The 21,565-nt window shown below is 60.1% G+C and overlaps 3 protein-coding genes across 15 annotated transcripts in view; 2 read left to right on the top strand and 1 right to left on the bottom strand.

The window, feature by feature from the left end:
* Nucleotides 1-291: 291 nt before the first annotated feature.
* Nucleotides 292-14,827, top strand: LOC481722 (complement C4-A). 2 transcript variants are annotated; one of them, XM_038553600.1, is made up of 41 exons: nucleotides 292-338; nucleotides 846-1,044; nucleotides 1,235-1,436; nucleotides 1,643-1,713; nucleotides 1,795-1,880; nucleotides 2,088-2,170; nucleotides 2,350-2,446; nucleotides 2,611-2,716; nucleotides 2,878-3,010; nucleotides 3,466-3,581; nucleotides 3,682-3,861; nucleotides 4,028-4,213; nucleotides 4,348-4,533; nucleotides 4,669-4,827; nucleotides 5,085-5,211; nucleotides 5,374-5,451; nucleotides 5,728-5,925; nucleotides 6,020-6,131; nucleotides 6,224-6,294; nucleotides 6,546-6,685; nucleotides 6,800-7,009; nucleotides 7,261-7,312; nucleotides 7,401-7,490; nucleotides 7,616-7,825; nucleotides 8,000-8,075; nucleotides 8,238-8,394; nucleotides 8,507-8,623; nucleotides 8,746-8,917; nucleotides 9,113-9,345; nucleotides 9,420-9,587; nucleotides 9,955-10,014; nucleotides 10,919-11,012; nucleotides 11,097-11,283; nucleotides 11,415-11,505; nucleotides 11,651-11,725; nucleotides 13,311-13,413; nucleotides 13,576-13,665; nucleotides 13,746-13,844; nucleotides 13,943-14,026; nucleotides 14,301-14,433; nucleotides 14,596-14,827. In XM_038553600.1, the coding sequence occupies exons 1-41, from the start codon at nucleotides 307-309 to the stop codon at nucleotides 14,735-14,737; spliced, it is 5,205 nt and encodes a 1,734-aa protein (XP_038409528.1). In that variant the 5' UTR covers nucleotides 292-306; the 3' UTR covers nucleotides 14,738-14,827. The 2 variants fall into 2 exon arrangements, with proteins under 2 accessions (XP_038409528.1, XP_038409529.1); XM_038553601.1 differs by lacking the exon at nucleotides 292-338 and adding an exon at nucleotides 550-709.
* Nucleotides 14,828-17,449: 2,622 nt separating this feature from the next.
* On the top strand, nucleotides 17,450-20,473 carry CYP21A2 (cytochrome P450c21). Its single transcript, NM_001003335.1, is given in 10 exon segments — nucleotides 17,450-17,711; nucleotides 17,800-17,889; nucleotides 17,997-18,151; nucleotides 18,240-18,335; nucleotides 18,433-18,534; nucleotides 18,634-18,720; nucleotides 18,816-19,016; nucleotides 19,238-19,416; nucleotides 19,498-19,601; nucleotides 19,707-20,473. Coding segments are annotated over 10 exon segments (1,479 nt in total). The 5' UTR covers nucleotides 17,450-17,512; the 3' UTR covers nucleotides 19,973-20,473.
* Nucleotides 19,993-21,565, bottom strand: part of TNXB (tenascin XB) — a 56,841-nt gene continuing 55,268 nt past the window's right edge. For all 12 annotated transcript variants that reach the window (XM_038553588.1, XM_038553596.1, XM_038553593.1 and 9 more), the window contains 5 exons: nucleotides 21,323-21,474; nucleotides 21,134-21,230; nucleotides 20,876-21,037; nucleotides 20,635-20,798; nucleotides 19,993-20,296 (listed from right to left, as the gene is read on the bottom strand). In XM_038553588.1, the coding sequence (XP_038409516.1) occupies nucleotides 20,192-20,296; nucleotides 20,635-20,798; nucleotides 20,876-21,037; nucleotides 21,134-21,230; nucleotides 21,323-21,474 (680 nt within the window). In that variant the 3' untranslated portion in view covers nucleotides 19,993-20,191. The remainder of the gene's footprint in view (nucleotides 20,297-20,634; nucleotides 20,799-20,875; nucleotides 21,038-21,133; nucleotides 21,231-21,322; nucleotides 21,475-21,565) is intronic.

Here is a 21,565-nt window from a genome sequence, read left to right on the forward strand (position 1 = left end):
ATGTATCTGGACACCTGGTTTGGGGGCAGAGTTAAAGCCAACCTTGAGCCTGAGCTTTGCCTCATTGTTCCGAGAGAGAAAAGGACACTGGGGTCCATTCTCCCTGCAGGGTAGTAAGGGTATGCCCTGTGTCCTCAGCCATGGAATTTGTGTTGGGGCCTACACAGAGCGAAGGCCTGGTGTCGTTCAGGTTTTGTGGGGGTTGTAGTTAGAGACAAGTGTCTGGTATTTTGTTTTGTTAGGATTTTTACCAAGGAAGCCATGTATCTCCAACCATGTACTGAGCCACACTGGACTCCTACGCCCATGCGTGCGTATGTGTATACCTGTACACCCAGGTACACCCAATATAGCGGCTGCCCAGGGCACTGGGATGAGAGGGTTAACGTGGAAGGACAGGACTCGGAGCCATGATTTCCTCAGATGCCTTCAGAGACCCAGGTGTCGGGGGTTGTCCCTCCTCCCCCTGACCCTGCTAAACACCGGGCTTGGGGCCAGTTGCATTTCTTGCCTGTCACATGGTTTCCCAGCTTAGCGGGGCCAGGGGAGGAGCAAGGTCCAGAGTCAAATCTGCTCAGAGCCCGGGCTTGACCAGAGAGGAGCAGGCAGACAGACTGGTCTGATCCCTCTTGGGTCCTCCAGCCATGAGGCTCCTCTGGGGACTGGCCTGGATGGCCAGTTTCTTTGCCCTATCCCTGCAGAAGCCCAGGTCGGGAAGGAAGGACACCAGTGCTTGAGGAGGACAGGGCTGGTGGCGGGAGAGCAGGCGTAGGGGACCTAACTGAGGACGGGGGGACAGAGGGGCCTGGGGGATGCTGAACACCAAACCTTCCTGCTCTCCCTAGGTTGCTCCTGTTTTCGCCTTCTGTGGTTCACCTGGGGGTCCCCCTGTCAGTGGGGGTGCAGCTCCAGGATGTTCCCCGGGGACAGGTGGTGGCAGGATCAGTGTTTCTGAGAAACCCATCCAACCTGAATGCCCTCTGCTCCACAAAGGCTGACTTTACCCTCAGCTCAGAAAAAGACTTCGTGCTCCTTAGCCTCCAGGTAACTAGCCTCCACTCCCCTCTATGGCTTCTTAGCAACTCTCATCCTGCTCCCCTCTGGTCAGCGTTTTGTGCTCTCGCTAGGCTCCCCCTGCCACACCTTGCATGGCTGCCTTTCCTGTTTCTGTCTCCATCTCTGACTTTTTCCTTCTGCCCTGTCTCTGACCTGCTCCCTCTCCCTATCACGAAAGATCTCCCCAGAAGAAGCAGAGAACTGTGGCCTCTACCGCCTCCTCAGTGGCCCCGAGGTCCAGCTGGTGGCCCAGTCAGCATGGCTGAAGAACTTTCTGTCCAGAAAGATAGATGTTCAGGGCGTCAACCTTCTTTTCTCCTCTCGCCGAGGGCACCTCTTTCTGCAGACTGACCAGCCTGTTTATAACCCTGGCCAGCGGGGTGAGTCAAGCCCTGGGCCTCTGCCTCTGGCTCTCCCAGCCTGCCCAGGGCATGTTTGGCACCTGTAAGTAAGAGCCTGAATGTGCTACACAGGAAGGCTGCTTGGCAAATATTTGTTGTCCTCCTCTCACTGGCTGGGAGCAGTGAGGGCTGAGGCCCACCCTTTGCCAATGGATTCCTGCTCACCTCCTGCCCTTCTCTCCCAGTTCGATATCGGATCTTCGCTCTGGATCAAAAGATGCGCCCATCCACTGACACCCTGACGGTCACAGTAGAGGTGAGTTCCTGACTTCTGACCTTGACCAGGAGGGCTGCTGATCTGCCCTCCCACCCGTGACCACTTCTACTCCCACCGCAGAACTCCCATGGCCTCCGTGTGCGGAAGAGGGAAGTGCGCGTTTCCTCCATCTTCCAGGATGACTTCATGATTCCCGATATCTCAGAGTGAGTGCATCCCCCCCCCCCCCCCCCCCGCCCCGGCCTGGCGACCGCCCCGCCATCCCCATCTTCATTGGCTCTCTGCCTCCAGCGCCCTGTCAGAGCTCAAACCTCCTCTCACAGTTCTGGGCTCCCCTCCAAGTCAGCCCTCTTCCTGGGAGCCAGGCCTCTGGCCTCCTGCACAAGTGGGCTGAGTCCCTCCCCCATCTGTAGGCCAGGGACATGGAGGATCTCAGCCCGGTTCTCAGATAGCCGAGACTCGAACAGCAGCACCCAGTTTGAGGTGAAGAAATATGGTGAGAGCTGGAGACGCGAGAGACAAGCCTCTCCTTTCCTCAAGGAGAAACGGAGAGAAGGGGAGGTCTGGGGACAGGGCAGGGCAGGGAGGTGTGGGTGCCATAGCCCTGAAGGGAGGGAAGTTTTCAGAGGGTCCTTTCACTGGAGTCTGACCTGCCACCCCTTCACCCTGAGTCAGTCCTTCCCAACTTCGAGGTGAAGATTGTTCCTGGAAAGCCCTACATCCTGGCAGTGCCTGGCTTTCTTGATGAGATCCAATTAGACGTCCAGGCCAGGTAACTCTCCCATCTCCTGCGTGGGGCACGCAGGGTTCCCCATCAAGTCTGAAGGAGCTGTGAAGCCCTGGTTCCTCTTGCCCTAGTGCCACCCCCACCCCCACCCTGAGACATGGGTGTTATTTCCTAAACTAACCCTCTTCCCACTCTCTCTGCGGCGGCAGGTACATCTATGGGAAGCCGGTGCAAGGGGTAGCATATGTGCGCTTTGGGCTCCTGAATGAGAATGGTGATAAGACTTTCCTTCGGGGGCTGGAGAGTCAGACTAAGGTAGGAAGGAGGGTGTGGGGAGTGTGGGAGGGTGGAGGGGAGGGGAGGAGAGGGAAAGGGAAGGGGGTCTGGGGGGGTGGGCAGGAGGGTCCTGCCCTCTGTGGGGAAGGGCAGGAGGGAGACAAATCTCACCCTAGGCCCTGTTTTCTTCTATGCCCCAGCTGGTGGATGGCCAGTGCCACATTTCCCTCTCAAAGGCTGAGGTTCGAGGTGCCCTGGAGAAGCTTAACGTTAATGCTGCTGACCTCCCTGGGCTGCACCTCTATGTTGCAGCTGCCATCATTGAGTCTCCAGGTGAGGGGCTTCCCTTATTGTAACCCCTGCCCCCAACCCCTGACCTTCGAGCTGACCCTCTGTTCTCCAGCATCGACATGATTCCCTGCTCTTCTTACCCTTGTGTCTTGTGTCTTGTGCCCAAAGCCAGAAAAGACCCAGGAGACTGTCTCTCCCCAACTGTGTTTCTGGGTGGTTTCAGGAGAAGGTACTCCTGCTTCCATCTCAGTTTTCTTTTTCCCTTCACCCCACCCCCCACCCCCAACCCCCGTCCATCTGGCAGACACGTTACATACCATCTGTGTGCTGGGTCCTGTGTGGGCCTCAGCAAACAGAGATGAATACAGGACGGCCCATGCCCTGAGCAGCTCACTGTCTTGTGAGCAAGAAACGCTTGAGCTGCATTCCCCCTCACTCTCCTGCTCATCCTTCTGGGGCTCTCTGTCCTCCACCTCTCTCTGCCCCATCTCTTGCAGGAGGAGAGATGGAGGAAGCAGAGCTCACATCTTGGCGTTTTGTGTCATCTCCCTTCTCCTTGGATCTTAGCAACACCAAGCGACACTTTGTGCCTGGGGCCCCCTTTCTGCTGCAGGTTTCTTCTGGAGGAGAGGATGGGAGGGTGGGGTGTTGTCAAAAGGGCACATGGCCTCACTGAGCAGTCTCTTTTATCTGGCCCTCCTCCCTGCCCCCAGGCCCTGGTCCGAGACGTATCTGGTTCCCCAGCCTCTGGTATTCCTGTCAAAGTTTCAGCCACGTTGTCTTCTGCTAGATCTGCTCCTAGAATCCAGGAGCTTGAACAAAACACAGATGGGAGCGGCCAAGTCACCATTCCCATCATTGTCTCTCAGTCCACTTCAGAAGTGCAGCTCTTGGTAGGATATCCGCTTGCGGGACAGGATTGGAGAAGGAAAGAAAGGCTGGCTGGCTTCTGGAAAGCCAGGGGCTACCCTGGCTACCCCCCTGTCTTGGGCTTGGGGAAGAAGCTGGGTCCTGGGGTCTTTGCCACTGACCCTAGCCCTGCCCTGTCCCTCTTTCCAGGTGTCTGCAGGCTCCCCTCACCCTGCTGTAGCCAGGCTCACTGTGAGAGCCCCGCCCTCAGGAAGTTCTAGGTTTCTGTCCATTGAGCGGCCAGATCCTCGACCCCCTCGTGTCGAGGACACTCTCAACCTGAACCTGCGAGCTGTGGGTGTCAGCGGGGACAGCTTCTCTCATTACTACTACATGGTGCGCCTTGACCGGTTGTTGAGCAGGGCAGGGTGCAGGGATTGTCTCAGGCGGGAAGCAGCCCTGGGCACGGAGGGAACGGTTTTGGGATTGGGGATGTGCATGCAGTAAAGAGGAAACCATCCTTGCCCCAGATCCTGTCCCGGGGCCGGATTGTGTCTATGAATCGGGAGCCCAGGAGGGACCTGACCTCAGTCTCCGTGTTTGTGGACCATCAGTTGGCACCCTCCTTCTACTTTGTGGCCTTCTACTATCATGGGGACATTCCAGTGGCCAACTCCCTGCGGGTAGACATCCAGGCAGGGGCCTGTGAGGGCAAGGTAACTGGCATCGGGAGGGGCGGTGTGTTAGGGGATCGAGAGAGAAAGAAGAGAGATTGCGAGCGGGTACACTGAGGAGGCGTGGGGCTGAAAGAAGCTCTCCCCACTCTGACTGCCACCTCCTGCCTCTGCCAGCTGGAGCTGAATGTGGGCAGCAACAAGGACTATCATCCTGGGGAGACCGTAAAGCTCCACCTGCAAACAGATTCTCCAGCCCTGGTGGCACTAGGAGCCATGGACATGGCTCTGTATGCTGTGGGTGGGAAGTCCCACAAACCCCTCAACATGGACAAGGTTTGTCAAGACCTCAGTTTTCCCCGGCCCATCTCCCCTTTTTCGCTCATTGTCCTGCTGTCCTGAGCCCTGGACCCAACCCCGAGATCTCACGCAGGCTCCCCCGAGGCCTCCCTCATATCTAGACTCCTGTGGTCTATATTTCCCCATTCTCCGTATGTCTTTCAGGATTGCCCAAACCCTGCCTTCTCACCTGGAGCTGAGTGGCCGATCTGGCCCCTCAACTTGTCTGCAACATGCCGGCCTTTTCTTGCCAGGTCTTCCAAGTTATGAACAGCTATGACCTTGGCTGTGGTCCTGGAGGTGGAGACAATGCTCTTCAGGTGTTTGAGGCAGCTGGTCTGGCCTTTTCTGATGGAGACCTGTTGACCTCGGCCAGAAAGAGTGAGAACAGAGGAGGAAGGGGGGTTGGGTGACGGGAAGATCAGGAAGGAGGAGGGATCTGGGGGCATAAGATGGGAGGAGGGTCAGTGCATAGGAAGGGAGCAAGGAAGGGAAGTGGGAGGCTATGGACCCTCTGCTTGACTGCGTCCTGCTTTCCACCAGGTCTGAGCTGTCCCAAAGAAGGAAAGCTCTCCCGGAATAAGAGAAACGTGAACTTCCAAAAGGCGATTCATGAGAAGTGTGAGTTGTGGGTGCCTGTGTAGCTCTCCACTAGGCCCAAGGGTTGGGGTGACGGGTCTGCCTCTTGGCAGCTCCACTCCTGGGTGGGCCTTGTAAATGGTATTTGGGGCCAGAAACCCAAGCTCTGGGGTTGGGGATGGATGGAGGCTCTCTCCACTGGCCTCACCCAAGTTTCTGGTCTCTCAGGATGAGCCGTCGTGTATCTAGACGTCAGGGTAGGAAATGAGATGTGTCTCCATTTGGTTCCCCTGTGCTTACCCTCGCCTCGCCCTGCAGTGGGCCAGTATGCTTCCCCAGTAGCCAGGCGCTGCTGCCAGGATGGGCTGACGAGGCTGCCCATGGTACGCTCCTGCGAGCAGCGGGTGGCTCGAGTGCGGCACCCAGCCTGCCAGGGGCCCTTCCTGTCCTGCTGCCAGTTTGCTGAGGATCTGCGCAAGAAGTCCCGCTCCAGAGGCCAGGTGGGCCTTGCCCGAGGTGAGGCCCTGGGTGGTGCTGGGGGGCAGTCAGGCAGCCCTCTGGAAGGGCAGAATGGCCCCCCTCCTCATTGCCCTCCACTATGGTCTCCTAGCTCTGGAGGTCCTGCAGGAGGAGGACCTGATCGATGAAGATGACATTCCCGTGCGCAGCTTCTTCCCAGAGAACTGGCTCTGGACACTGGAAAAAGTGGACCGCATCCGCCAGTGAGGGGGTGTGGTGGGCTTGGCCTTATCTCTGGGCTCTTGTCTGGGGCTAGCCCAGGGTGTGACAGGGCTTCTTGCCTTTCCCTCCGCAGATTGTCACCGATGCTCCCTGACTCTCTGACCACGTGGGAGATCCATGGTGTGAGCTTGTCTGAAAGCACAGGTGACATGGCCCTGCCTAGACCTCGGTGCTCCCCCGTCTCTCTCCCCTGGACCCAAGCTCCCCATGTAGCCCTCTGCTCTTAGCATGGGGCTGGGGGCAAACTCCTGGGGACGTCTGTGTCGGTGTGTGCTGGGGCCCAGAGACTAGGAAGTGGCAGTGGGGGACGGGGAGTAGGGCAGAACTGGGTCACCTCTGGGACCCTGTGGCCTCTGGTCTCTGCGCCCCCTGCCTCACCGCCCCCCATCTGCCAGGCCTGTGTGTGGCTACACCAGTCCAGATCCAAGTGTTCCGTGAGTTTCACTTGCACCTCCGCCTGCCCGTCTCCATCCGCCGCTTTGAGCAGCTTGAGCTGCGGCCTGTCCTCTACAACTACCTGAAAGACAATCTGACCGTGAGGCCCTGGAGAAGCCTGAGCTTCCAGGGAGTGGGTGGGAGCTAGCGTGGGTGAAGTGTGGGGAGCCCAGCTGGGTGGGGGCTCTGGCCATCCCCGTCTTCCTGCACCCAGGTGAGCGTCCACGTGTCCCCAGTGGAGGGGCTGTGCCTGGCTGGAGGCGGAGGGCTGGCCCAGAGTGTCCTGGTGCCCGCAGGCTCTGCCCGGCCTGTCAGCTTCTCTGTGGTGCCCACGGCGGCGACAGCTGTATCCCTGAAGGTGGTGGCTCGAGGGTCCTGGGATTTCCCCGTGGGGGATGCAGTGTCTAAGGTTCTACAAATTCAGGTGAATGGAGCAGTCCTGAGTCCAGGTCCCTAAGCTCCCAGATATACATTTTCTCCTCGCCCCTCAAACCCTCTATACCCTCTCTGCCGGCCAGGCCAGAGGCCCCTGAATACCTTGGTCTGATTGTCTTCTACAATTCTAATCCCACTCTGTCCCTGAGATTCAGACTCCCAAGTCCCAGGGGGTGTGCAGTGGGAGGGGCAGGTCATAGTGCTGTGTGACCTCTCATAGCTGCATTTCCCCTGAGACAGAAAGAAGGGGCCATCCACACGGAGGAGATTGTCTATGAACTCAATCCCCTGGGTGAGTGGCCCCCTGCCTCTGGCCACCAGTGTCCTAATTGGGAGATGTGGGCCGCCAAACAGGTTGCCAACTTCCCCCATTCCCCCAGACCACCGAGCCCGGACCTTGGAGATTCCCGGCAGCTCTGACCCCAATATCATCCCAGATGGAGATTTCAGCAGCCTTGTCAGGGTTACAGGTGGGAGTGCCCTCCAGTCTGTCCCCAGGGCAGCCTCAGATTCATGTGAAGCCCACAGACCCCTGTTAGATCCCCTGGGTCCCCAGACCTGCTCGCTGACCCTTGCCCCTCCATTTCCCCTCTAGCCTCACATCCCTTGGACACTTGGGGCTCTAAGGGGGTCTTGTCGCCGGGAGGCCTGGCCTCCCTCCTGAGGCTTCCCCAGGGCTGTGGAGAACAAACCATGATCTACTTGGCTCCTACATTGGCTGCTTCCCGCTACCTGGACAAGACGGAGCAGTGGAGCACACTGCCTCCCGAGACAAAGGACCATGCTGTGGATCTGATCCAGAAAGGTGCCAGGCACAGGGCGAGTAGGCATGGGGCTGGGAGGCGACAGTTAGAGGCAGGGGGTGGCCCAGCTTGCTGGAGGGAACAGGAGGGGGTGCCTGTAGGGATTGGGGAGCGTGGCCCCGGGCACCTGTGGTGGGGAGTGAGTGTCACCTCAGCAGCTGCCTCTTGTCCTCAAGGTTACATGCGGATCCAGCAGTTTCGTAAAACGAATGGTTCCTACGGGGCTTGGTTACATCGAGATAGCAGTACCTGGTGAGGTTGGGAGTGTTTCCAGGTCTCTGAGAGGGGCTGGGGGTAGGGTGGGGTGCAGAGCCAGGTACAGTGGGAGGGTGGGTAACCGGTGCCTGGGTGAGCAGGGATGTGTCCCCTGTGGGGACCAGGCACTGTCCCCAGCCATCTTGCTCTCCCCACCAGGCTGACGGCCTTTGTGCTGAAGGTACTGAGTCTGGCTCAGGAGCAGGTGGGCGGCTCACCTGAAAAGCTGCAGGAGACAGCCAAGTGGCTGCTGTCCCAGCAGCAGGCGGACGGTTCATTCCAGGACCCTTGCCCGGTCTTACACAGGGGCATGCAGGTTCGGGGCTGAGGCCAGTCAGAGGATCCCAGGTGGGAGGGCCCTTCCTGTTCCCACCTGCCTGCCCCCTGCCCCACTCTTGGCTGACATCTTTTCTGCCCCCTTCAACTAGGGGGGCCTGGTGGGAGACGATGAGACTGTAGCACTCACAGCCTTTGTAGTCATCGCCCTTCAGCACGGGCTGGCCATCTTCCAGGATGACGCTGCAGAGCAGTTGAAACAGAAAGTGGTAAGTGTACCCGGGTGTCTGCCCTTTCCTGATCCCCAGCTACCCCCCTCCCCCCTACCCCTGCTTTCTCCCCAGGAAGCTGGGTGTCCAGCTCCCTGACCTTCCTCCCCACTTTGTCCTAGGAAACCTCCATCTTAAGAGCAAACTTGTTCTTGGGGGAGAAGGCAAGTGTTGGGACCCTGGGTGCTCATGCAGCTGCCATCACAGCCTATGCCCTGACTCTCAGCAAGGCTCCTGAGGACCTGCAGGAGGTTGCCCACCGCAACCTCCTGGCCATGGCCCAGAAGGCTGGGGGTGAGAGCCACGGGGATCCTGGCAATGAGCCTGGGCCATGGGGGACCCCAGGACCCCTGAGTGTGCCCAAAGGGAGAAATTGAATGAAGATCTTAAGGAGGAATGGAAGCATGAGCAGAGATAATTGGGGGAGCATCAGAGGGCCAGGCAACTAGGGCCCGCCCCCCATTCACCCATCGGTCTCTGCACTTCCAGATAACCTGTACTGGGGCTCAGTCCCTGGTTCTCAGGGCAACGTCATCCCACCTACCCTGGTTCCTCAAGGCCCAACAGACCCTGTGCCCCAGGCCCCAGCTGTGTGGATTGAAACCACTGCCTACGCCCTGCTTGACCTACTGCTTCGGGAGGGCAAGTCAGAGATGGCTGACCACGCTGCAGCCTGGCTTACCCACCAGGGCGGTTTCCAAGGCGGGTTCCGTAGCACCCAGGTAGGAGCTGCCCGGGGGCTCCGGGGGTGGGTGGTCTTGAGACAGAGTGCCTGAGCGCTGGCTCACCTCCCCAGGACACGGTGATAGCTTTGGATGCTCTGTCTGCATACTGGATTGTTTCCCACACCACCAAAGAGAGGGAGCTCAATGTGACCCTTAGCTCCATAGGCCGCAGTGGGTTCAAGTCCCATGAGCTGCAGCTGAACAACCACCAAGTGCAGGGGCTGGAGGAGGAGCTGCAGGTGAGCCACTCCCTCACCTGGCTTGCCATGCCCCCGCCAACCCTACTGTGGCCAGGCCAGAAGCTGTCACCCTCCCACCCCCAGCCCTGTGTAATCCCCATGGGAGCTTGTCCTGATATCCTTGTGGGAAGATACTTGCTGAGTGACCTAGAGAAAGTCACCTAATCTCTGAGCTTCATTTATCTTATCTCAAGAGTAACATATGCAGAGTCTACCCAACAGGGCTTTTAGGAGGCTGAAGTGAGGTAGTGGACGTGGAGGAGTAAACCTCATGAGTTTGGGGTCACAGAAGAGGAGAGGGTGTGTTCGGGGAGGAGGTGTCCTGTGTGCCTTCCTGACATCTCTTTGCCTTCTCTGTTCCTGCAAGTTTTCCTTGGGCAGCAAGATTAATGTGAAAGTGGGAGGCAACAGCAAAGGGATCCTGAAGGTGAGAGCCAATGGCCGTGAACACCTGGGTCCTGGCCAGGGGTGGCCATGGTCTTGAGAGGGAGGCCTGAGGGCAGAGGTCATGGTCAAGGAAGGAGGGAGCCCCCCTGGGGTGGGCAGCCCCCATCAAGGCTGATGGTATACACACCCAGGGCTCTCCCCTGAGCCACAGGCCCCGTGTGTCTCCTGGCACCTCCACCACAGTGCCACCCCAACCCCTTCTTCCTCCTGTGTGCCCTCACCTGGCTGATGGGGCCCCTTCCCTACGGGATCCCAGGCACCGCTCTAGAGGCCACCTTAGTGTCCCTACCCCAGCCCTTCCTTATGACCCTGGCATCTCCTCCTCTACTGCCCTGCTGCCCAGGGCCCTGTCACTTGTTTCCTGGACTCTGTTAGATGGTTTTGGAACTTCTCCCTACCCCCAAATCTCTCGCCTCTTACCCATTGTGCACGTGGCAGGGGTATCAACCTTCTGAAAACACTAGTCAGACTAGCCTTGGAGAAAAGCCAGACTCTTCCACCTGCACGATCAAGCGTCTGCCCACTTCCCTGACCAGACAGATCCGCTCATCTACACAGATCTCCTTGCCTTGAATGTCCTTCCCTCCTTCTTCCCGAGTGACAGACTTGTTCTTCTCCTGGAAGCTTGGGCCAGAAGCCTTCTTGGAGCTTTCCATCCCAGCCTCTTTTATGCCCCCTGGAGAGCACTTGCCCCTGAGGGCAGGCCCCTGCCTCCTGTCTCACTGGCTAACCCCAGACCTGGGCCATCTGTATTTATAGACTGGTCAGGAGGGAGGAGAGGGGCCCAAAGCCCGGACTCCCTCAGTCCAGGAGATGCCCCAGGTGTGGCCCCGGAAAAGGTCTGTGCTCCAAACGTGCCCTGTTCTCACCCCTTGTTGAGCTAGATCCTTCGTACCTACAACGTCCTGGACCTGAAGAACACGACCTGTGAGGATCTTCAGATTGAAGTTTCGGTTGTGGGTCATGTTGAATACACAAGTGAGTGTTGGGGTCGGAGGCCTAGGGCCCTGAGGGGGCCAGGGCCGAGTGCCAAGTCATGACATCATCACCATCGCTGTGCAGGGGAGGCCAACGAGGACTACGAGGACTACGTGTATGAGGAGGTTCCAGCTAAGGACGACCCGGACGCCAGTTCCCAGACCGTGACACCCCTGGAACTGTTTGAGAGGCGGCGGAACCGCCGCAGGCGGGAGGCCCCCAAGGCGCCTGAGGAGGAGGAATCCAGAGTACAGTACACTGTGTGCATCTGGTGAGCACTGGGGCTGCACTGGCACAGGGGCATCGCTGGGCCAGGAGGCGGAGGCTGGGAAGCAGAGGCCGGGAGATGGAGGCTGCATCCACCAGCCAGGGCATGTGGGCCCCGGTCGTGTTGCTCTGCAGGCGCAACGGCAAGGTGGGGCTGTCAGGCATGGCCATTGCGGACATCACCCTCCTGAGTGGATTCAGCGCCCTGCGTGCCGACCTGGAGAAGGTGTGGTCAGCATCTTGGGGGCAGTGGGGGGTGGTGAAAGCGCTGTGCGCTCGGGAGCCTGCTCTGTCCCTGATCTTAGCCGCTGAGCCCTGTCTGGTGCAGGGCTCAGGGCTACCTCCCAGTGACCATCTGTCCTTCCCCACAGCTGACCTCCCTCTCTGACCGTTATGTGAGTCATTTTGAGACTGAGGGGCCGCATGTCCTGCTGTACTTCGACTCGGTGAGCAGGGAGGGGCAACCCAGGGAAGGAGGACACTGGGTTTAGTGAGCATGGGTGACAAGGTTCCCCAGGGGGCAGCTGGATCAGTAGCCAGCACTCTGGGAGAGAGCCTGTGGTGTGAGCAGGGAGACAGGACAGACGAGTGCTGCAGCAGGGTTCCGTGCAGGCTGGGAGGCCACCCTGTCACCCTGTTGGTGGGCAGGCGATGGGGGCCGAGTTGGGATGCGGCTTGGGGGCTGGTGCCAGTCAGCATTCAGTAAAGCTGAATTTACTCAACTGAGGGCTGCCTTGCTTGTTCCTACTTGACTTTCCTCATTTTGGGGGGTTTTGTTTTTGATATTGAAGTGTATTTCCTGTTAGAAAGTGATAACAGTCACGGATGAGTTTTTGTCTTTTTGTGCCTTTATTTGGCTAAAGCAAACAATCATCCATCCTCTGATGGCCCTCAAACTTTTTTTTTTTTAATTTTTATTTATTTATGATAGTCACATCAGAGAGAGAGAGAGAGAGAGAGGCAGAGACACAGGCAGAGGGAGAAGCAGGCAGGCTCCATGCACCGGGAGCCCAACGTGGGACTCGATCCCAGGTCTCCAGGATCGCGCCCTGGGCCAAAGGCAGGCGCTAAACCGCTGCGCCACCCAGGGATCCCCCCTCAAACTTTTTTCGAATGTGAACTGTAATCTCTTGGAGAAAATGTGAAAAAGATGTGTTAATACTGTAACACCATTAAGCCAGGCACTTGGGGATCAAGGAACCCCCCCACTGCCCTGCCCAGTGCCTGCTGACGGGCTGGACCCCCCATTAGCCTGAGAAGCTGGGCAAAGGAGTTTGGTTGAAGATGAGGGGCCAGGAAGATTCCTGGGCGAGGAGTTGACTTAAGCAGCCCAGCTCAGGAGGGAAAGTGGCAGGGTACTGGGCAGGACCGAGCCAGTGTGGGCGTGAGGAGACGGGTCTGGGCCTAAGTCAGGAGCTGCAGGGTCACAGAGGTGGGCGAGTGACAGCACCTGCCGTTAGGTTATGACAGATAAATGGAGACCCTGTTGCACTGGTGATGAAGCAAGGCTGTCGGGAGGGGGCGGGCTTTGGGGCAGGCAGAGGGAGTCTGGGGAACTTCTAGGTCTCACAGCAATCCTAATGCAAGAATGAGGCTGAATGTTTAATTTGGGACTCATCGGCTGGGAAGGTTTTGGTGAAAGCCAAGGAACAGTTGAGACCTCAGGGGAATGCAGGGGACGGGAGGAGCCCAGGCCCCAGACTGCGCCTCCAGGGAGGAAGAAGAGGAACGGTCACGCATGATGAGGTCAGAGAGAGCCAGGGACGGCCAGAAGCTACCCTGAGCTTAGAGAGTTTCATGCACAATGTGTCCACGATGTGAGACTGCCCCTGGGCACTGGAGACTGCGACGTCACTGACTGCCAGTGAAGTCAGCAGAGACCTTGCAGAGCAGTTTTTAGAATTCTGGCAGCCAGAAGGTACTAGAATGTGAAAGATACTAAAGATAAGACCAGATAGGTCAAGGAGATGCAGCACAGTGGCCCGCAGCGCCCAGAGAGCATGCCCTGACCTCTCCTCCCCACTGTGTCAGGTCCCCACGTCTCGGGAGTGTGTGGGCTTTGGAGCAGTGCAGGAGGTACCTGTGGGGCTCGTGCAGCCGGCCAGCGCCGCCCTGTATGATTACTACAACCCTGGTGAGCACCTGGGGACACTCAGCAGGTGGGGAGCAGGTGTCCCTGTGTGAGACATCAGGAGCTGGGGCCATGCCGTGGCAGGCAGGATGTCCTGCGGCTCCTTGGGATGAGGTGGGGGGTGGGGGAGGGACATGAGCTCTAGCCGCCCTCTCTCTTCCCCAGAGCACAAGTGTTCTGTGTTCTACGGAGCACCCACTAAGAGCAAACTCTTGTCCACGTTGTGCTCTGCTGACGTCTGCCAGTGTGCCGAGGGTGAGACCCAGGGCTGGGAGGGAGGGCAGGGAGCCGGTGAGGCGAGGGCCTGCGCTGTCTCACCTGGGCCCCTGATGCAGGGAAGTGCCCCCGGCAGCGTCGTGCCCTGGAGCGGGGGCTGCAGGACGAGGCCGGCTACAGGATGAGGTTCGCCTGCTACTACCCCCGAGTGCAGTACGGTCAGTCTTCCGCGGCCGCCGCCAGGGTCTCTGCCTGGGCCTGCTCCTGACCGCAGCCGGAACACACCCGTGCTCCCTTCTCTTAAATTCCCCCACAGGCTTCCAGGTTAAGGTCCTCCGAGAAGATGGCAGAGCTGCCTTCCGCCTCTTCGAGACCAGCATCACCCAAGTCATTCATTTCAGTATGAGGGGAACGGATGGGCGGGTGGCTGGGGTGGGGGATAGGGAGCCGAGGTCAAGGGTTTGTGGCCCGGGTGCTCTGGACTGTGTAAGTTCAGGGCCTGAGCTCAAAGCCTCTTGGAAGCTCCGGGCTTGTCCATAATTCGAAAAGCGGCTGTACCTCCCCGTAAGGAGCGGTGAGGGCCAAATGAGAGGTTCCACGCCAGCCCTGGGCCCCCCGCTCACCCCGGACCTTCTGCCCCCCTCTGACTACTCCTGTGTACATCATCCTCTCAGCCAAGGACACCAAGGCCAAGGTCGGTCAGACCCGAAACTTCCTGGTTCGAGACTCTTGCCGCCTTCGCTTGGAACCTGGGAAGGAATATTTGATCATGGGTCTGGATGGGGCTACCTCGGACCTCAAGGGAGAGTGAGTTCTCTGGGCCTCCAATGTCTCCTGCTCTCCTCATGCCTCATGAGGGAATGGATGCCCAGCACCCAGACCTGCCCCGTCAGAAACGAGGTGCCCCGTGCCCTCCTCTCGCACCTCCCCACCCTCCCACCCCTGCTGACTGCCTTTTTGCCTCTGCAGCCCCCAGTACCTGCTGGACTCGAATAGCTGGATTGAGGAGATGCCCTCCAAACGCCTGTGCCAGAGCACCCGCCACCGGGCAGCCTGCGCCCAGCTCAGTGACTTCCTCCAGGAGTATGGCACTCAGGGGTGCCAGGTGTGAGGGTCACCCTCCCGCCTCCCCCAGCTAATACCTGGATTGTTGCTGTACCCGGGCCCCTGGACAATAAAGGCCTCTGGCAGCAAAGTGTCAGTGTGTCTCAAGGATTGAGAGCAGTGCCCCTGCCACCTTTGCCAGCTTCTGAGGCCAGGGTTTGCATCATCTTCAGTTCTCAGAGCCTGGATGACCCTTGAGAGTGTCTCTCTCAGATAATGCACTGGGAGCATCCCTAGTGGACTGGTGACCCAGCAGCCTGTACCCTAAGGCTCTGGCATCACGCCGAAACCTCCCTTCCGCTCTGCGTGTGGGGTGCTCCCCTGCCCCACTGTGGCCAGCGGGGGCCTCCGGCACAGCTCGTGCTCAGCCTCATGCCTTGGCTCTTCTGCTTTAGTTAGAGTGGCTGGTGGCCACGTGCTTCCTGCTCTGCCCTCGAGCAGCTGTGAGTCCTGGGGTCTCCTGCTTGGAGCCGGCCCCTGATCTCCTTACAGTGATTAGGGGACTTGCCCAGAGTTGTACAAGGACTTGGTGATGTGTGTATTAATACACTGGGCCAGCCCTCCCTACCTGCCAGCCTAGCTCTCCCCATGTGGCGGCCCCCCTTGGGTCTCGGGGCTGACCTAGAACACCAGCGAGAGAAATTGGCCGAGATCAGCTTTGATGGAAGTCTGTTCAGCAGCCTGCCACCCGACCGTGCAGCAGGAATTTGTGGCACTTTCACTCCATGCTGTGCCCTGGGCCAGGTCCCCGTCCTCTGAAACATGTAATGACTGGAGCTGCCTGGTCCTGTGCGGCACGTAGTTGGGGCATCTGACCCAGTCTGGGAGAGGGGAGAAGGGGAAGGCTTCCCGGAGGAGATGACATCTAACTTGGGTTCTGAAAGCTAAGGCATCAGGCGGAGAGGGTGGGGGTGGGTGAGGGCACTTGAGGCAGACGATGGAGACCATGAAAGGCCCAGAGGCCAGGGGCACTGGAGGCACTGGAGAAGCCATTTGGAGGCACTGCTTGTAATCCCATTGTGTCTGAAATTTGGATTTGGAGGTGGGGTGGAAGAGCTGGGGCCAGCAAGGCGATCAGGTCACTTTATGAAGGTTTGTTCCCACTCAGGCCAACTTCCCGGCTCCCTGTTCTTTCCTGTGGAGCCCCTCCGAAGCCATGCAACCTTGGGAGGTTCTGGCCTCCACCCACGTCTCAGAGGCTCCCCAAGGCTGTTGCTGCCATGGCCCCTTGGCTGCCCATCAGGTCTCTCCCCAGAGCTGGTCAGCAGGGGCGCAATAAAGCCATTTACGAGAGCTGGGGATTCAGCTGCTGCGGTGGCGAGACGCGGCCCGGGTCTGGGGTGTTAACTATGAGGAAGGAAGCAGCTGCCATTGCCCACCCCACCCCACCCCGAGATCCCACCCCTGCTTGTTCCCTCCCAGCCCTGGACCTGAGCTCCCTCATCAGGACCCCCAATGGCAGCTCCCTCAAGCTGGTCGGTGGCTCGGCCAGCATTTCCATGCAGGGTCTCCAGCCACGTAGCCTGTGCTCTCTGGGTAGAGCCAAGGGCGAGAAGGTCTAAGTCCTCCTGGGTGCAAGGATCAGTTCACAGAGCCAGGGTGGGACCTGGTCACTTCCGAGCCCTCACTCCCACCCCAGGCAGCCCTGACCTCTCACTGGCCGCTATCACCCCTCCTTTGAGCCTCCCAGCTGCTTCCTCCCCCCTAAAGTGGTTCCTGCCTGCCCTACCTGCCTTGCACCCTTTAGGGCAACAGCTCCCAGAATAGGGCTGGGCCTCCATCCCAGCTGTGGCTGTTGGGTCCCTTCCTGGGGACTTTGGCATCAATGGGGATGGGGGGGGGCGGGGGCAGGGTTCATGACCGAACGTGCCAGGAACCTCCCTTGACCTGGGGCCGGACCAGTAACCCGAGGACTCTGACCCGGGAGGCAGTTCCATCCTGCCTGTTGCAGGGAGCACAAGCAGCCCAGTGCAGGGAGAGGAGAGGGCGGGCAGGCCGACTCGGAGGAGGAGCAAGAGAGGGCAGCTGTGCTCCCCACCCCCCAGATTCCAAGGTCAGTGAAGTCCCTCTCTTCCTGCTCGCTCCGGTTCTCTGAGGTCCCCCTATATCTGCACAGTGAGTTCTTTTTGGCTCAAGCCAGCTTGAGTTGGCGCCTTTCCCCTGCCACCACAGAGCATATCAAGGACATAGTAAGAGCTCCAAACTGGGGGGGCATGTAGTTCTTCAACTTTTGAGACTGAAATAGGGCACGATTAATAATTACACTGGGACTGCAGGTGTAACCTGGATGACCCAGGCAGACCAGGCCGAAAGGTCACCCCATCTGTAGGTGAAGAACACGCAGGCTGCTTGCATCTCCTTTTGTCCTTGGGCAAGCCAGGACGGGCATGTTAGGCAGGGATGGCCGTGGTCTCTCTGAGATAAAGCTTTGGCGGGATGGTGGTCCCAGGTGGGTGGCTCTGGGAGAGGGCGCAGGCCCGAGAGTGGCCACGTTGTCCTGTGTGGTTGGTGTGCAGCCAGAAAATCGATTCCGGCTGCGGGAGAAAGGTCAGGGTCACGTCCCCTTCCTTTCTTCTTGATGGATGAGGGACCTGTTCTTTGAGATGTGGACTCCCCAAGGCCAGGGAGGCCGATGCCCTTCCAGGAATACGTGGGCGGGACAGTGGGCCGGGACCCGACGGAAGGACTCAAAGGAGGCCGCAGAGGTCGGAGCACAGGATGGATGGTGGGGCCGCAGGAGCTATAAGTGGCCCGGCCAGGGCCCTTGCACGGGTCTCTGGCCATGCTACTCCTCGGGGTGCTGCTGCTGACTGTGCTGGCTGGTGCCCGCCTGCTGTGGGGCAAGTGGAAGCTCAGGGGTCTGCACCTCCCACCTCTTGTCCCTGGCTGCCTGCACCTGCTGCAGCCCGACCTTCCCCTCCACCTGCTGGGTTTGACGCAGAAACTGGGGCCCATCTACAGGCTCCGCCTGGGGCTGCAAGGTGAGTCTGCCTCTGCTCCGTCGCCAGCCCCACCGCGTGGGAGGTAGGGTCCCCTTCCTGCTGACACCCCGCTCTGACTCCTCCCCAGATGTGGTGGTGCTGAATTCTAAGAGGACCATCGAGGAAGCCATGGTCAGGAAATGGGTGGACTTCGCCGGCAGACCGCAGACGCCATCCTGTAAGGGCTGGGGCGGTTCTCGAGGGACGTGGGCTGTCAGAGGCCGGGAAGGCCAGCCTGCGGCTCCCATGGTCCGTCCCTCCCCTCTCCTATTCTCCTACTCGCAGACAAGCTGGTGTCTCTGCACCACCAGGACCTGTCCCTGGGGGACTACTCCCTGCTGTGGAAGGCTCACAAGAAACTCACCCGCTCAGCCCTGCTGCTGGGCATCCGCAGCTCCATGGAGCCGCTGGTGGAGCAGCTGACCCAGGAGTTCTGTGAGGTGAGGCTGCCGCCCCACAGCCGCCCCAGCTCCGCTGCCCCTTGCCCGGCGGCGCCCGGCCTGCTTAGCTCCTGTTCCTCCTCCGCAGCGCATGAGAGCCCAGGCTGGCACCCCTGTGGCCATCCAGAAGGAATTCTCTTTGCTCACCTGCGCCATCATCTGTCACCTCACCTTCGGAGACAAGGTCAAGGTTTTCTTGCCCTCCATGTGCTGGGGCCCTTCTTTAGCCTCTCCCTGGCCCTCTCTGGTCCTGAACTTTTTTCTTCTTTTTTTTTCGGCAGGAGGACACCTTAGTACATACCTTTCATGACTGTGTTCAAGACCTGATGAGAACCTGGGAGCACTGGTCCATCCAAATGTTGGACATCATTCCCTTTCTCAGGGTGAGGGGTGCAGCCCAGACTCCCTGGGTCCTGGGAGGGGCGGTGCGGGGGGAGCAGGCCTCCTTGCCAGCGGCTGCACCCTTTTGCCCCCTGCCCCAGTTTTTTCCCAACCCAGGCCTCTGGAGGCTGAAGCGAGCCTTGGAGAACCGGGACCACATCGTAGAGAAGCAGCTGAGGCAGCACAAGGTGGGAAGGCCGCGTGGGCCTGGCTCCCCCGCAGTCTGCCCCCAGGTGGCGCACCTGCTGGACGCGCTCAGGCGGGCTCCTCCTCCCCACCACAGGAGAGCATGGTGGCAGGCCAGTGGAGGGACATGACCGACTACATGCTCCAGAGGGTGGGGAGGCTGAGAGCAGAAGAGGGCTGTGGACAGCTCCTCGAAGGACACGTGCACATGTCCGTGGTGGACCTTTTCATTGGCGGCACCGAGACCACGGCCACCACCCTCTCCTGGGCCGTGGCGTTCTTGCTTCACCACCCTGAGGTGCGCCCTGGGGGCAGCCCGGCTGGGGCCCAGGAACTCGGTTCGCTGCCTCCCCCCGCCCCCATGGGATGCGTTCACCCAGGGGCGCTTCTCCCAGTGGGCACGAAGGCTCCTCCACTGGGTTGTTCTAGGGAGGGGCCCGGGGCCGGGAGGCCAGGCAGGCCTGGGTCAGCTACCTCAGGGTTCCCACCCCAGACACCAGGCTTGCTCCCATTTCCCAGATTCAGCAGCGACTGCAGGAAGAGCTGGATCGGGAGCTGGGTCCTGGAGCTTCAGGCTCCCGAATCCCGTACAGAGACCCCACACGCCTGCCCCTGCTCAGCGCCACCGTTGCCGAGGTGCTGCGCCTGCGGCCCGTCGTGCCCCTGGCCCTGCCGCACTGCACCACGCGGCCCAGCAGGTGACTCTCCTAAGAGCTGGGCACACGGGGGACCAAAGGGTGGGGGATCCTGGTGGGCCTCTGACTCCACCTTCCTCTCAGTATCTCGGGCTACGACATCCCCGAGGGCATGGTTGTCATACCCAACCTGCAAGGCGCCCACTTAGACGAGACGGTCTGGGAGCGGCCACAGGAGTTCCGGCCCGGTGCGTGGTGGCAGGGGAGGGGCGGTGGCTGCGGCACAAGGGCTGGGGGCGGCGGAGGCCAGTCCCCACCGCTACTGGACCCTGGTTCTATCCTCCTGCCCGCAGATCGCTTCCTGGTCCCCGGCGCCAGCCCCAGAGTGCTGGCCTTCGGCTGCGGGGCGCGTGTGTGCCTGGGGGAGCCGCTGGCACGCCTTGAGCTCCTGGTGGTGCTGGCGCAGCTGCTCCGGGCCTTCACGCTGATGCCCGCTGCGGGCACCCTGCCCTCTCTGCGACCCCGGGCCCGCTGCGGCGTCAACCTCAGCATGCAGCCTTTCCAGGTGCAGCTGCAGCCCCGGGGGGCAGGAGTCCTGGGACGTGGCCAGCACCCATGACAGGCAGGACACACGACGGCTGTGTGCTTCAGTTTCTCCTTTTATTTCTCCCGTACAAACCCCGTCCCTCCCCCCTGTAAACATGGTGCTGTGAGATCGCAGATGGAGAAGGCTCCCTCCTCCGGTGGCTGGATAGTGAGGGTGGCCCCTGGCTCTTCTCTCAGCGCGACCCCTCAGTGCTCGGCAGTCATACTGGGGCGCCGGAGATGTGAGCTGTGGTCAGCCTCCCTGGGCTGCTGGGGGCCGGTAGCTTCTTGGTCTGAGCTTCATTTCCGTGAAGGGCACAGAGAACTCGAAGCCCTTCCAGTAGTACCAGCTCACCCCCTGGGAAAGGATTGTTGAGACAGAGTCAGAGCCAGACAGACGTCCCATCTGCTCCCCAGCCTACACCCTGCACCCCGGCATCTGGGGAGATGGTTCCCAGAAATCAATCACCCTCCCCCCGCACCCACTTCATGATCCTCAACTGCAAAGGCCGGAGGCTTAGTCTAAGCTGGCCCTTTACATCCAATAAATCGTGCTCATGTCTCCCTCGAGATGACCTGGTGAGATTAGCATTATTGTTTCATTTCACAGATGACAGCCCAAGGCGCCAAGCGGCTCTGTCGCTCATCCCGCCACCCCGCAGCAGGCTGAGCCCTGAGCCACTCCCAGCCCCTCACCTGGTGGTCCACTGTACTTCCGTAGAGCCCGTTGAGGTTGGCGTAGTGGCAGTTCCTGTACCACCAGGCCCCGCGGTATGACACCGCGCAGGAGATGAGCAGGTTGTTGGGGTCGCGATCACGGGCGGAAAAGACACTGCCACTATGGTAGCTCATGGAGTCCCCTGGACCGGTGTGAAAGGGGCAGTGAGGGCCTCCCCTCCCCTGCCCCACTGTCCACGGGCCCCAGGTCCACCCTGACCTGCTGTGCCGTGGTAGCCGTCCAGATGAAGGCGGTAGTACTCCGCAGCTGAGTCTACTCGGAAGGAGTCATACTGTGCGAACACGGCCTCGTCCCCAGCCCGCAGGTCCACACGCATGGAGTAGTCGCCCGCTTTTGTCAGGCTGTGCAGGGCCTCGTTGCCTGGGGGTAAGGAGGTGCTCTCACCAGAGTCCCCCATCCACCGGCCACCGGCCCTTCCCGGCCCCGCCCCTGCCCCTGTCCCTGCGAGGCACTGACCCAACCAGAACTCCCCAGAGATGTTGCCGAAGCCGTGGGCGTAGTCCTCCCAGTCCCTCCAAAAGTCTGTCTGTCCGTCCATGCGGCGCTGGAACACCTGGCAAGCAGGGGGAGCCACCATCAGCCACGGCTCCGGGCACAGCAGCCCGTGCCCCGCGCGGACCCTTGGGCGTTCTGTCCGCCACCCACCAGCCAGCCGCCCCCGTCGGTCTCCATGTCACAAAACACATTGAGGGGCCGCTCGCGGTTGCCATTGAGGAAGACGGTGGTGGTCCTGGAGGTGCCGGCTCCGTTCTGCATCTCTTCCCCGCAGTCCCGAGGGAAGGGGATTCGAAGTCCACCTGGGGAGAGGAGAATGACGGACCGGTCCTGTCCCCGCGCCCGGCGCCCTGCTGCCCGCTCGGCCCCCCGCCTTAGGTCCCAGCGCCAAAT

This window comes from Canis lupus, chromosome 12 (genome assembly GCF_011100685.1).
Source record: "Canis lupus familiaris isolate Mischka breed German Shepherd chromosome 12, alternate assembly UU_Cfam_GSD_1.0, whole genome shotgun sequence".
NCBI lineage: Eukaryota > Metazoa > Chordata > Mammalia > Carnivora > Canidae > Canis > Canis lupus.